Here is a 14021-nt window from a genome sequence, read left to right as displayed (position 1 = left end):
AAAGTTAATTAAAAAGTTGATTCCCATGACTGGAACTAAGAATAATGTTTTAATTTCCATTAGTTCCCTACATGCATATATTTAACATACATTCATTACAGAAACTAATCACCAACATTAATATTCACATACAGACATGCTTTTTTTTCCTAATAAGACTGTGTTTATTTTGATCTACTGGATGTTATCAACACTAAATATATTTGCCCTCTACCACAAAGATGGTAGTACCTTCAACTTCCTCAATGTCACTTGCTGCAGCTAATGCTCAGTCTTAATAAACGACACAACAGGTAATTACTGTGTTGTTGCAGGACAACCTTAGCTTCACAGTTTCAATAGCCTACTTTAAAACCTTGTTTCCACAATCACATTTTAAATATTCTAAACAGCTAGACCAAGAAGAATTGTTTGAATACATGAGTCAGTGAGGCATGTTGCATCTCTAAATGTGTTCTCAATGCAGCACATACAGTCAGGATGATAATGTCAAGCATATGTGACACTGTTCCCATTTTAAGTATTATTTAAGATTTCAGGGAACCAGTATCACTGAAACTAAAACAATTTTTTATGATCTGTGCTGTTTTTAACCCTCTAAGGAGACTATAGCATGGACCCTCTATCATAAACCTAACATATCACTATCACAGAATTATTCTGATCCCTCACATTTGTTAATATGATAACATTATACGATTATTGAGAAGTATTTATGCACTTAGGTAGATTCAATTATTCAGCTTTGCTCTGCTTCTGTTATTTAATTCAAGAATGCTGCTGCCGAGTCTCCCATTTCTGTTTCTAATTTGTGAAGATGAACATTTTGTACTTAGAACTCTACAGTAGGTTTTCAAATATGACTGTTGTCTGTAATCTCACATAATCTTTCTGTTTTGTTTGTTGTTGTTGCTTTTGTTGTTTTGTTTTTCCCAAGGAATTAAAACTCTCAAACAATAGTCAAACCCCCACAAAAGGACATTTATCAGGACAAAAGAATAGCAAGCTCTTCCCAGATCACTAGCTCCTCACTAACTGGAAGATAGTGTAAGTTTCCCTTGAGTAAACAAGTGAGCTGCTAATCTTGTTGAAGAATAAAAGCGAAGAATAAATCTGTTTTCAATACTGCTCATTTCTTCAAAGTGTTTTAGCAATCGCACTAACGTTCTGATCGTGCACTGTAGCCCTATCCTTACTCTTCCCAGCAGTACCAAAAGGCAATTTACTTCGTAAGCTCTTCCACTTCTCCAAACTACCATTCCTCTAAAACCTCCTAATGTGTCTTTTCCCCTTCTTTATTCCTTTGTTGTTTATGACTAATCAAATACAATTGAGTGATGCAGCAAAAGCCATTCACAGACTCAAAGCACGTTTAGTTTTGCTTCAAAAAGTTAAACAATGCTAATACAGTGACATTACATTTTCTTGCCTTCTCCCAAATGCCACATCTCTTTTTTAAAGGAGGAAGCCCATTCCCAAACAGTTTTCATACATGCAGTCACTAATATTTGGCAACTAACAAGGATGATAATATGTCATAATAAAGAAAAGACCAAGTAATGAGCAGAGAAGCTAACAAACTTACCAACCACTCCAGATTCTTATTCAGATGAGTAGAAAAGACAGATACAAGAGCTGGTTAGTTACAAGCATCTCAAACTAACCGAGACTTCCAGAGCTCCGAGGTGAGTTTCACCTTCAAAATAAAACCATCAAAGCACTCCTCAAAAGAAACTGCGGACTACATACCTTCTCGTTGAGGTCTATGGGAAGCCACCGGTAGTCCATCATGAGGTGCTGTGGTCCGTTCTAGCAAACTGGTCTCATTACTTGACGTGCAATCACTGCGGGAAAAGTCATCCTAAATTGAGAAGGAAAAAAAATATATATATATATAAGGAAGTGTATTAATAGAATGTGAATAATCCAAGCACACTCTTAAGAGCGGAAAACACTCCCATAGGTTATATTAGTTATGCATATTAGTAATATTTATATAGTTATAATAGTCTCTCAGTGTCGGAGAACAAACTAGGCTGACAGTGCAAACCTCCACGATCATCCCAACCAACCATACATCTACCACCAGTATTTCCCACTAATCCATGTCCTTCAGTACAACATTAAATGTTTACTGAACACCTCCCTGGGTGATGACTCCACCTCCTCACTGGACAGCCAGTTTCAGCACCTGATCACTCTTCCAGAGAATAAATCTTTCCTAACATCCAACCTGAATCTCCCTTGGTGCAGATTGAGGCCATTCCTTCTAGTCCCATCACTAATACAGTCCCATCACTAATATGAACCTATATAATTTTTCCCAAATAAAGTGTTTATGAATCAATTTACTTATCCTCCAGTGACCAAATGCTGTTAAAAACCAAACCAACTAACCAACATCAAGTTCAAAGTAGCGTAATGCCTCCAGTGACTTTAGAGGTAACAGGTTGTGCCTCCGGTGGTGCAGTGTTTAAGGACGCCACTTTGCAACACCGGAGGCCCGGGTTCGAATCCCCCTGTGGCGCAAGTGGTAGAAGTGCCGCTCTGCTACACAGGAGGCTCGAATCCCGAGGGTTGGACTCAATGATCTCTAAGGTCCCTTCCAACCTGCAAGAGACTATGATACTGTGAGGTTTTGCCAGTTGACCAACGTAAGTCTACATTTCAAGGAAGTGACCTAAGTAAGTTAGATGGAGAACATTCACTGCACTGCAAGTATTTAGCTTTATGAAATATTTAGGTCTGTATGAAAACTAGCAAGTAAAGAAATATCTTATTAGAATTTCTTCAAACAAGTAGTTACTGACGGAAATGGGTACTTTTTGAAGTAGATAGATATTAAAAGTTCAAAGTTTCTTCCTCTCCTTCAGGGTGAAGAGTGTTATTCCATTACAACCTTCATAAAACGGGCAGAAGATCAATCCTTGGCAGAACTTTGATCATTTTTAAATAAAGGAAGCAAAAGGTTTTGCAAATAAATGCCAGAATGTTAAAGAGTTGCTTCTGTTGGCTTTTTGCTTTTCCTGAAGGACTCCTGATGGGACAAACCAACAGACAATCACAGAATGACCTGGGTTGGAAGGGACCTCAAGGATCATGTAGTTCCAACTCCCCCGCCTGGCAGGGCCACCAAACATACACATTTACTAGATCAGGTTGCCCAGGGCCCCGTCCAACCTGGTCTTGAACACCTCCAAGGACGGGGCATCCACAACCTCCCTGGGCAGCCTGTTCCAGGGCCCAACCACTCTCCTAGTGAAGAAATTGCAAAGCTTTCTACATGTAAAGATTCACCATGGCTCGTAGTGCTGCTGATAATGATTAAAATACAGTGAAGCAAGAAATGTGGGTGGCCACAAATGAGTTGTCAGATAATTAATCTGATAATCTCATAGATCTTTGTGACAGGCCAGAGCGTTAGCTTTATTTCCCTTAGAAATTGAAGAAGACAGTGCTATAAAAATTGCCTGCTCTCACAATCTAGATGAGAGCATTGCAGCCAGAACAAGTTGTTGGTTGAAACAAGTTCTATATTAAAGACCTAACGCTTGAGATGTCTTTTTAGTCACAGGACACAAGCATCAATAGCTGACAAAGGTGAGTCATGCTGCTCAAGAGGACACTGCTCTGTTAAACTAACATATGTGAGCTGGTCTACACACAACAGATGTCTACGTTGCCTTCTATTAGCACAGCCTGCTGATGGAAAAAATGTCATGCTGGTATCGGTTTGACAATATGTAATGAAATCTGTTACCAGAGAGCATCCTAATCATTGGGATTGATGCACATAAGTCTTCTGATGTTTGCACTGCACTTTCATAAAAGAGCTATTCATGCATCGGCTCTGATGAGCACTAACAAGGGAAGCCTGCTTAAAGCAGTTGGAATAGCTTGATTGGTTCTACATGCCGAAAAACGAAAGCTTGTTTTTCTGCAAGACTTCAGTCGTTGTGCTGCTAGGAACAACCTCGCAGGCTGTGCAGATGCAGACCGGCACAGCTTAGTCGTTCATGAACAAGTGGGAACTGGAAAACAAAGCCAGACGCCAATAAACAAACAAGAAAGAAAGCACCTTGGAAGGATCAACTCACAACCACAGATTCTTCAATGCAACATCTGTACCTCCGATAAATTTGAATAACATCAGAGTAATCCTCATTAAATTCATAGAATCACAGAGGACTAGAATATCCCAAGTTGGGAGACCTGGTGCCAGCTGTGGGACCAAAGCTATGATTCACTTCAAACGATCTTTACAAGCTATTGTCCTTATTGCCATGCTGTTATACAACAGATGCAGAGCTACGTAGCCATGCTGGCACAAAGGCTCAGTAAGATTTCTTGCAAAGTAAGACAGCTGAAATTCCACATTATATATGTGCTGCTGAACCTGCTCCTGATAACAAGAGCGTAAAGATGAAGCCTTGAGACTCAAGACTGCATGCAACAGTATCTGCTCTCTATCACTTAGCTCTTGCTGTTGCTTGAATATAGAGATAGCACATTTATGCTATGTTGTATTTCAATGGAAATGCAGCACGTGCATCTAATACTCACAAATGCAAAAATACAGGGCAGCAGCAGACCCAATTCCTGACAATCTGTTCAATGATAACAACTGTTGATGCTATAGATCGTCTCCCATGCAAGTTTGCAAGCTTTCAACTTCACAATTGCACCAGTCATGCAGCATTAGCTTATGGGAGGTGTCCCCATCCATAGCAGAGGGTTGAAACTACATGGTCTTTAAGGTCCCTTCTAACCCAAGCCATTCTACAATTCCTCTCTGCTCAGGCCACATCTGGAGCTCTGCGTCCAATTCTGGGCTCACCAGAACAAGAGACACGGACATATTGGACAGAGTTCAGACAAGGGGTCACACATAGTCACAAGTTCTAGTATCTTTCTCAGCTGCAAGTCACTGAAGATCAATCATAAAAGTACTCTTCCCCTTCAGAGACAAAATAAACTATAAATAGAAACCTATTAAACCATGTATTCTGTAAATAAAAACTTTCCCTTTGTTTCTAAGTAGGGACTTTTGCTGCAAAGAATCCTCAAGCCAGCTAATTATAATGCTATTCATCAAACAATAACCTGCAGGAGATTGCTTATTTCAATAGAACCTCAGTTCTGTTACCGTCAAGTCTGCCTGATTAAACGCTCCCACATCTAACTCAGGCCACATTTATTATGCTAGCAACTATTCAGTCCTCCTTCAGCATTTCAGCACTCAAATGTGAGATCTGGAATTGTGCAAGACAGATAATAAACTGAATCAGTTTTGACCTTTATGCATGTATTAAACATATATAATCAACACATCAAAATCACAGCGGGTAGGGAGGGAAATAAAGTCATATATATACAAAAAAAACTTTAAACTCTGGTAAGCAGAGCATGTAGCCATCAGTCAAATTCTTCACAGGTGAACCTCTTGAGCACCACTGCTCATTGTAGGTATGTATTGTAACTCCTGGAAAACTCAAACAATGCCATCTTGTTAGGTTGGATGTTAGGGGGGAGTTCTTTACTAGGAGAGTGGTTGGGCCCTGGAACAGGCTGCCCAGGGAGGTTGTGGATGCCCCGTCCTTGGAGGTGTTCAAGACCAGGTTGGACGGGGCCCTGGGCAACCTGATCTAGTAAAGGTGTATGTTTGGTGGCCCTGCCAGGCAGGGGGGTTGGAACTACATGATCCTTGAGGTCCCTTCCAACCCGGCTCATTCTGTGATTGTTGGACACCACACACAATTCACATCTCAGAACCACAGGAATTTGTGCATTAACTTTGTAGCCCACCTACTTCCAACCTGTGCCGTGGGCAGGTCTACCACAAGCTCAGCTGCTCAGGGTCTCATCCAACCTGGCCTTGATCGCCACAAGGGATGGGGCACCACAGCTTCCTGAACAGCTGTGCCACGGCCCCTCTGCCCTCTGAGCAGAGAATTTAGGACACATGTATCACTTAAACTCCCCTTCTCTAACAGCCAATCCCCCCTGACCTATCACTACACCTCCCAACGTAGGCTCCCACTCCATCTTTCCTATGGGGTGCTGTTAGGTCCTTGCTCAAAGCGGTTCACGCCATAAGGGTACATGAGAGCTGTCTGATCGGCCTTGAGCAGAACTAATCCCTTCTAGAGCTGATCTCACAGGACCACGGTTGGTCGTATTATTTCACCCGTAGAATGGTACTAGCTCCCCCACATGCTCGCCGGGCACCGCTCAGCACAGACCCGGTACCACAGGAGGGGTGCCCGGGGTCCCGTTATGCAACACGGGGCTCCCCGCCCCCGGCCGGAGGGAGGAGAGGAAGCCGCCCTGCGGGCACGTGACGAGCGCGCAAGCCCCGCCGCCGCCATCTTGAAGAGGGGCGGGAAGCGCCCTCAGGCCGTTTCCTCCATCCCCCTCCCCGGGCTGAGCGAGGACGGCACGGCCGCCGCCCCACGGCTGAGGGGCGGATCGGGGCCTTGAGGGCCCGGCCGGGGCACGAGGTGCTGCTGGAAGCGGGGTGGGAGGCTCCGTGCCACCTTCCCAGCTGAGGCCGGCCCCAGGAACGTTCAAAGAGCTCTTTAGAAAGCATCTCGGAGCACGAATGCGGTGCCCCGAAGGCACTGCGTTTCACAGATTAAAGGAGGGCACCTGACAGGGTTTTAAATCATGTCCAATATCACAGTATGGCCATATTAGCGGAGGGAAACCTTTAACCACGCTAAGTGACAGCCAAAGGGGTCTGCTACACACGTGAACTGAAAACACTCAGCAAAACCCATCGATGCCTCCGCTCTCCTTTGGCCATTAATGCCAAATGGAAACAGCTCTGCTCTATTTACAACTTGAGGAAGAAAAAAAAACCCCACAGCAGGGATGCAGCTCCAGCCCTGTGCAGAGCAGGGACTATGTGATACGTATGTTCAGCCAAGCTGGGCCGAGCCGCTCGGCTTTCCCTCAGTAAATGAAACCACTACAACTTGGAAGGCTGCGCTCGCACCGCAGCCAGGACGCTGCACAACACAGCCTTAATTCCAGTAGTCTGTGGCACTCAGCTCCCCAATGCCCTCACAGGGGCTCGAACAGCTGTGCATGGGGCACCAGCTTCGGCCAAGCGGTGTGTTTCCAGCTCCTGGTGCTTCAGACCCCATGAGATCAGAGCCCGGCCTCACTGCTTCCCACTGAAGCAAGTCACCACAGCCCCCTCTTCTCTCCCTGAGAAAGGACTTGTAGGGATAGCTAGACTTGGTGCAGGCCAAAGAGCCAAAACAAACACTTTTTGGACTTATGCTATGAATTCGTTATGATTTCAGTACCGTAACATCCACCCGCTGATCCGTCACCTGCCAAATGTGCTTTGGCCTTAAAACCATACAAGTATTTACTGAGCATATTTGAAGTCTTAACAATTCATCCCCATCCCCTTTGAGCAGCACTCAAAAGCGTGGCCTTTCCCAGGCTGAGAAAGGGGCTGCTGCTATTTCAGCAGGGCTGCAGTGGCCGAATGGGACAGCACTAAAGGCTGACTTCAAAACAACTGTTTGTGCTGCTTTTCCACCTTTTCCTCTTAAGTCCCCAATGAAAACCTCACAGTCTATCTGCATTCGAAGTATCCATCTTCCAGCCCTTTCTTCCTCTTTGCATGAGAGGCCACCTATAGACCGAAAACCATAGAGCTCCCAACACAATGCCTCGGTTGCATAAATACGAGGCTGATTTTTAAAGCAGATATTCATCAAAGGGACAAACCTGCCCTTCAATACAGCTGCTGTAAATGAGGGTACAACGGTGCCACTCAATGGAAGTCAGTGCTCTGGGACTGCTGCCTTTCAGCAACAAGTGGCACATCTGTGCTCAAGATGTGCCTGGCCGCCTCCTGACAGCCACCCAGAAATGGAGCTTTGCTTGCCACAAAAGCTCCACTTGTGCCATTTCACTTTGCCCCTGCACTAAAATGACAGCCAAGCCTTTGCCATGAGGCCCTGAAGCACCTCATAGAATGCAGCTTTGGAGAGATGCAACCTTATAGACACCGACCCTCAAGTGCTGCACTGCTCCTTGACAAGCCCTATATAAACCTCACTGGGGAGGAGGAGGAAAAGCAGGTTCCATTTAAGATTTATTCAAACCCCTCCCGTTGTCCCAAGTCCCTGGTGAACGTTCTGTGGTTTCTATCTAGCATTATTACTATCATTTCTATGAGCAGAATTAAGCTGCCCTGCCATCAGGCCTGTGGTGTGCGAGGAAGCACACCAGGCCCTATGAGCACTCAGCATCCTACACCCTGCCAAGGAGGGTCTGAGAAGAAGCACACCACAATGTTCGTCCGGCCAAGAAAGAACCATTCACCCTGCACTTCTTTAAGTCACGCTCAGGCACTATTATGTTATTATGTCACAACACACAACCTAAAAACCGGAGGGGGGCAAGGAGAAAGCTAGAGAAAGCCACAGCCCTGTGGGAGTGGAAAGGGAGGGGGGGGGGTTCTGATTCAACCGCTAGGAAGTGGGGAAGGGCTGAAAGGGAAGAGCAAGGAGCCGAGTACGGCGTTACCTGGGCCCGGTGGCGGCCGAAACCCTCTTCCTCCTCCTGGTCCCCGCACAGGGCCCTCCGCAGCCGTTCCAGGTGCTCTCGCAGCGTGACCCGCTGGTGGAAGGAGAAGGCCGGGTGCAGCGAGGCCATGGTGAAGAGCAGGAGCAGCTCCTCCTGCGCGCCGAAGCCCAGGCCCTGTGCGGCGGGGAGATGGCCCCGTCCGTTCTCTCCGGCCCCGTCCATCACCACCACCATCTCGTCCTCGGCCCCGTCCTCCTCGGCGCCGCCCGCCCGGGTTCTCCTTGCCGGGCAGCTCTGCAGGATGGAGTCCACCTGGGGCAGGAGGCGGTGCAGGCGGCCGGCGGCCTCGCGGTTCTCGGAGCCCAGCAGGGCCAGGTAGACGATGAGCTTGGAACGCACGGCCGGGTCTCGGAAGTCGCCCAGCTGCCCGGGGTCGCTCAGCCCGTTGGCCTTGGCCTCGGAGTCGCGGAGGCAGTGGTAGTCCTTGCGGGCCAGGTCCTCCAAGCAGGAGCCCAGGAAGCGCAGCTCCAGCGGGTTGCACAGGTCCAGCAGCCCCACCATGAACTCCAACCGCTGCGCCGAGCCCAGCACCAGCCCGAACCACTCGTACACCGTCTCCTTGTCGGTGCGGGCCGCCGCCGCGCCGGGGCCGGAGCCGCCCGGGAAGGCGGAGGGCGGCGGGCCTGGCCCGGGCCCCGGCCCCGGCCCCAGGCCGTGCAGCTGGCTCGGCCGCTCCAGCCCGCACCCCCGCCCCGCGGCGGCTCCCCCGCGGCCCGGCGCCCGGGGCACCTGCTGCTGCTGCTGCTGCTGCGGCGGCGGCGGCGGCGAGGGGTGGCGGTCCGGGGCCGCGCCGGCCTCCTTCAGCCCTAGCGCCGCCGCGGCCGCCTCTTCCGCCGCCGCCCTGTGGCTCGTCGGCTTCAGGGGCAGCTTCATCTTCAGCATCCTCGGCGCGAGGCGGCCGCCAGCGTCCGACGGGGCCCGGCGGCTGCCCGGGTGCCGGGTGGCGGCCGGGTGCCGGGGGCGGCGGTCAGGCGGGGCCCGGCGCTCAGGCGGAGCCGGCGCTCATGCCGCTGCGGCCCTGCCGGCGCGGGAGGACGGGGGCGCGCAGGAGCAACGGTCCCGACGCGCGCGTCCGCGTGAGTGCGAGGGGAGGGGCTGGTGAGCGGGGAAGGGGCGGGTGCGTGTGTGGGGACGGGGGAGGGGCGGCTCTGGATGGCGGCGGATCCCGCTGCGCTTCCCCCGCCCCTCAGCGAGCGCCGCTGCGCGCACCCGGCAACACAACGTTGGAGCTCGCGGGCCGAGCGGACTGAGCGCCAGAGCGACACGAGGCGGGACAGGAGGCTGCCTCAGCCGTGCGGGTGCAGCCCCACAGCTCGCCTCACAGCCCCGATAGAGAAAATAAGGGGTTTTCCTCAAATAACGCCATTTGCTGCCAAAAAGCGTGTGGAGTGAAAGGTGTTCAGCCACTGGAGTGAAAAGTGTTCGGCCACAGCCCGCAGGAGTGGGTCCAAAGGCTCTCTGCAGCTGTAGGACAACGCAGCTGGTGCAAGTGTTTGCTTTTCTAGTACGATGGGAACTGCTATTGTGAGAGCCCTCACAATAGAGGTTTTTATATTCACAGAACCGTAGCCACAACCTCTTCCAGGTCACAGAGAGCGATCAGGTCTCCCCTGAGCCTCCTCCACACTGAGCAATCCCAGTTCCCTCAGCCACTCCCCATCAGACTTGTGCTCCAGACCCTTCACAGCTTCCTTGCCCTTCTCTGACAGCGCTCCAGGGCCTCAATGCCTTTCTCGTAGTGAGGGGCCCAAAACTGAACTCAAGGTGCGGCCTCGCCTGTGCTGAGTACAGTGTGTATTGCTGCTGTTACAACATCATGCAGCTTTCTGGGTGATTTTGCAGTGTGGAAAAAAACAGGGAGTATTAATAGAAGAAAACATGGCAAAATGCCCTTAGGGACAGTTGGTCCTGAAACAGCTCACTGGATTCACCCTCATTTTGCCCCTTTAGTTACCAGCTCTTGTGACCAGAGGTGATGGAGAGCCTACAATTACACCATTAAGCAGTAGTCAGTAATCAGAAAGTTGTGGTGCCTCTTGCTCCAGTTCCCACACGTTTAGAGAAAGACGGTCTATTTGGAAACAGACTCAAGCCCATGGCTTGCAGAACACCACAGCGAGGAATGAAACGTGTTTTAATTAGAATTATGCAAAACAGCATCCCTAAACTGTTTACAGGAAAGAAAAGTATGAACAGTCAGTGCTAACACCCTTATCTATCTGTCCAGAAGCTGATTGTGCTGCAATGAAAGAGCCTATTTATTAACCAAGTAAATGTCATGCAGATTATAATAATCTTGCATGCATCATTCAGACTTGCCACAGAGCATCGGTCCACTCTTAAATGTTGCTTACAGACTAAACCATATCCCAGTTTCGCATATCTGTGTGGTTAGTCCATGGCATTTCATTTAAAAACACTGTAAACTTTAAGGTACGATATGTTAGGCTTCTACTTTCCTAATGGCCGTTTTGTCCTCTTCTAGTAACACAAATGGACTTGGACCTGAAGCAGCAAAGCTCTCCTCTTTCATTATAGTTACAGATCGTCGTGAATAGAAATGTAGCAGAGAGTGGGAGACTGTTTGAGTCTACATCATCCCAGGTTGTTAGCAGTTCTCTGTCAGTCCCAGGACAAGGAAGGTGAATAAACCCATCATAAACTCCATAAACCCATTTTATCCTTCTTTATTTTACACTGTTCTCTGTTCCCCGCTTAGGCCCTGATGGGCTCACGAATCATTCCTAATCCTTGCAGTTATTAGTCAGAGCAGTTATCATAACACCCCAGAATAATGTTTTCTCACATTGTCATTGTGAAGTAGTAATTCTAGAATTACAGTAATTCTAGTCACGTTGTTACGCTGGTTTTTGTTCCCTCACACCTCCCCCCCAAAGGAATTACTGTGACTATCATAGCAGATATGCCAAACTGGAATCACTGAATGCACCAAAACAAGGCTTGCAGTTTCTGCTTAATTTGAATGTAGTTTTTTTCTATCTGAATAAAATATACCGAATCAGAATTAAATGGATGTTGAAAGTAACATTTCTTATGCTTGAACAAAACGTGATTCAAATGAAATGCAATAGTTCCAAACAGGTGACACTGCAGAGAGGCAAAAATGAATTTAGTTTTGGTAGAAGGGGATAAAGGGAGCGAGAGAAAGTCTGCTGATTCATTCCTGAGTCCAGAAAGATGGGATAAATAGTGTGCACACGAAGGTGATGGTTGAAAGTACGCTCACCAAGTCTAGACAATACCTGAGCTTGTGCCTACATCCATCCCAATTCATGATAGTTCCTAAGCTGATACTTATTACTTAAAGAAACTTAAGAATCTGATTAACTCAGCCCTTCTTTGTTTCCCTTTTTCTAATGGTTTAAATTGCGATTCTTGAGGAAAACAGATTTGAAAGACAGGAAAAGGAAAAGCGGGAAAGCAAATAGCGTGAAAAAGGGGAAAAGAAAATGAAGAGCATGAAAGTATTTTTGTAGCTCAAGGAGATGGTAGCGAGAAGAGTTTGGATCAATCTGAAATGAGAACTGAAACTCCAAGTGTCCAGGGGAAATGAAAGTGAAACTGAGGGCTGTGAGTGGAAGAAGCGAGCAGTGGGGAAATGCATGACCGCTGATGTGATAAGCTGACCTTGTCTTAGCCTGATTTTCTTAGTGGCCTGTTAGAGGAGATGAGAGAAGGAACTGCGATGTTGTGTGATACACAGCACAGTCTGGGGGGAAAACAAGGGCAAACCTCTCAAAGCAGCTCAGCTGGTCACGGTGTGGTACACACAGAAGGAATAACGTAACTAGAGCAGGAAATAGAGATCTCTCATAGAGGTCTGAGCAGTTTTGCTCACTTGTGATTTGTCATTTACCTTATGACAGATGGCATTTTTTGGAGTGTCTTACCCTTCATGGAACAGGCGTTCATTACCATTTAGCTGCGAAAATGGGAAGAAGAAAGCCTTGAGAACACCATCATTTGTAATCCACTGAAAACAAAGCCTGACAAATCAACAGGTTATTACTTTTTTTTCCCCTAATTGAATAGATTTTGAATGCTTGAGCTCATCTGTTCTTTCCTGTGTCCTCTTTTTCAGCGTGAGCTGAACGAGCTTATATTCCCCTGTACATAACAAGCACACATGGGATTTAATGTCTCGGCATAAGGCAGTCTGACTATAGATGGAAGGCTTAGGATATCTGCAACACTTCTTAGGTTGGCTCCCTCAATCAAGAGACAACTCGACAGAACAAATGGTGGCATTTACTTTGCCGCATTCCCAGCTACACTGTTTGTAGCCTAATTACGTTTTCAATAATAGAAGGATACATTTAAGTGCTCATTTTAATTACGGATCCTCTGAATCTGAGATCATATTCCTCTAGAAATAAAACCAGCACTGGCAGGACATTTTATTACTTAAGATTAGTCGTGTTGGATGGACCATTTCATGGCGTGTTATAAGGCAGTTTTGAAAGCTAAAGCTATGTTAAAAAATGATTGTTTTTTCCCTATACACACGTGGCATGAAGACAGGTGCTGCTACAACTTAATACTCAATATGACCAGTGAAATGCAAATGACCCTTAGTCCTAATCGTGTTTGCATCCCATGCGGGAATGAACACAAGGTTTTAAATGCGGTTTCAATCACTCGCATGCCGTTTTTAGCTTAAAGTTGCTGAAAAATACGTTCAGTGTAGGCAGAGGGTGTGTCCCTGGGATTAACATGGTTATGAAAGACAATTTCTGAAGTCAAAGTTGGTTACTGATTTGCAAAGGTCACCTGTCCCAGGCCTCTGTGGCAAGCTGGCTAATAAAGGTACTGTTACGAAACACAAATTTCAGTTCACCAGTCAAGGAAAGCTGAACTGAGGCTGCAACCCCTTTTTTTTATCTAACTATTAAAGGTGAATTATTACTATTTTAAACTGGATGTTGATCAGAAATGTATGAAAGAAACGTTACGAAACAAAGATTTCAGCTTATGTGTAGACGGCTACTTACCTGCACGGGGTTGCAACCCATGGTACAAAAGGCAGTCAGCACTGGTTTACTTGTCTCTGTGTACAATGGTAAATGACAGCTAACAAGAGAACTTAGAGAGACTGAAGAATAAGTAGCATTGGGATATTTGTATCCTTTGGATCTTCGAACCAGCAGTTTCTCTAATGGAAATTCTCACAGTGGCTTCACTGCCATAGATCACAGGCTGTGCTGATTTAGATCACGATGATTTCAAGCAAGCACAAACTGTGCCAGAACTGGAATTTGCACAGAAAACTGCCTCGTGTAGGTGAGAATTCATCCTGGGGAGAACAAACACAATTTCCAAAAGCATTCAGCTTTGGGCTTTCACTTTTTGCAGAGGACAGTGGAGCAATGCCAGTTAGTGTGGGAAATAGG

At 47.2% G+C, this 14021-nt stretch overlaps 1 protein-coding gene across 11 annotated transcripts in view; it reads right to left on the bottom strand.

The window, feature by feature from the left end:
• ZCCHC2 (zinc finger CCHC-type containing 2) overlaps positions 1 to 9670 on the bottom strand; it is a 50037-nt gene extending 40367 nt beyond the window's left edge. For 8 of the 11 annotated variants that reach the window (XM_032442963.1, XM_032442962.1, XM_032442965.1 and 5 more), the window contains exons 1-2: positions 8551 to 9669; positions 1750 to 1861 (exon numbers count right to left, since the gene is read on the bottom strand). In XM_032442963.1, the coding sequence (XP_032298854.1) occupies positions 1750 to 1861; positions 8551 to 9492 (1054 nt within the window). In that variant the 5' untranslated portion in view covers positions 9493 to 9669. Of the gene's footprint in view, positions 1 to 1749; positions 1862 to 8550 lie in introns of all 11 variants that reach the window. The other 3 variants (XM_032442970.1, XM_015854522.2, XM_032442969.1) reach the window with 3 other exon arrangements.
• Positions 9671 to 14021: the final 4351 nt, after the last annotated feature.

This window comes from Coturnix japonica, chromosome 2 (assembly GCF_001577835.2).
Source record: "Coturnix japonica isolate 7356 chromosome 2, Coturnix japonica 2.1, whole genome shotgun sequence".
In the NCBI taxonomy this organism is placed as follows: domain Eukaryota; kingdom Metazoa; phylum Chordata; class Aves; order Galliformes; family Phasianidae; genus Coturnix; species Coturnix japonica.
This window is presented reverse-complemented; position numbering and strand designations above follow the sequence as displayed.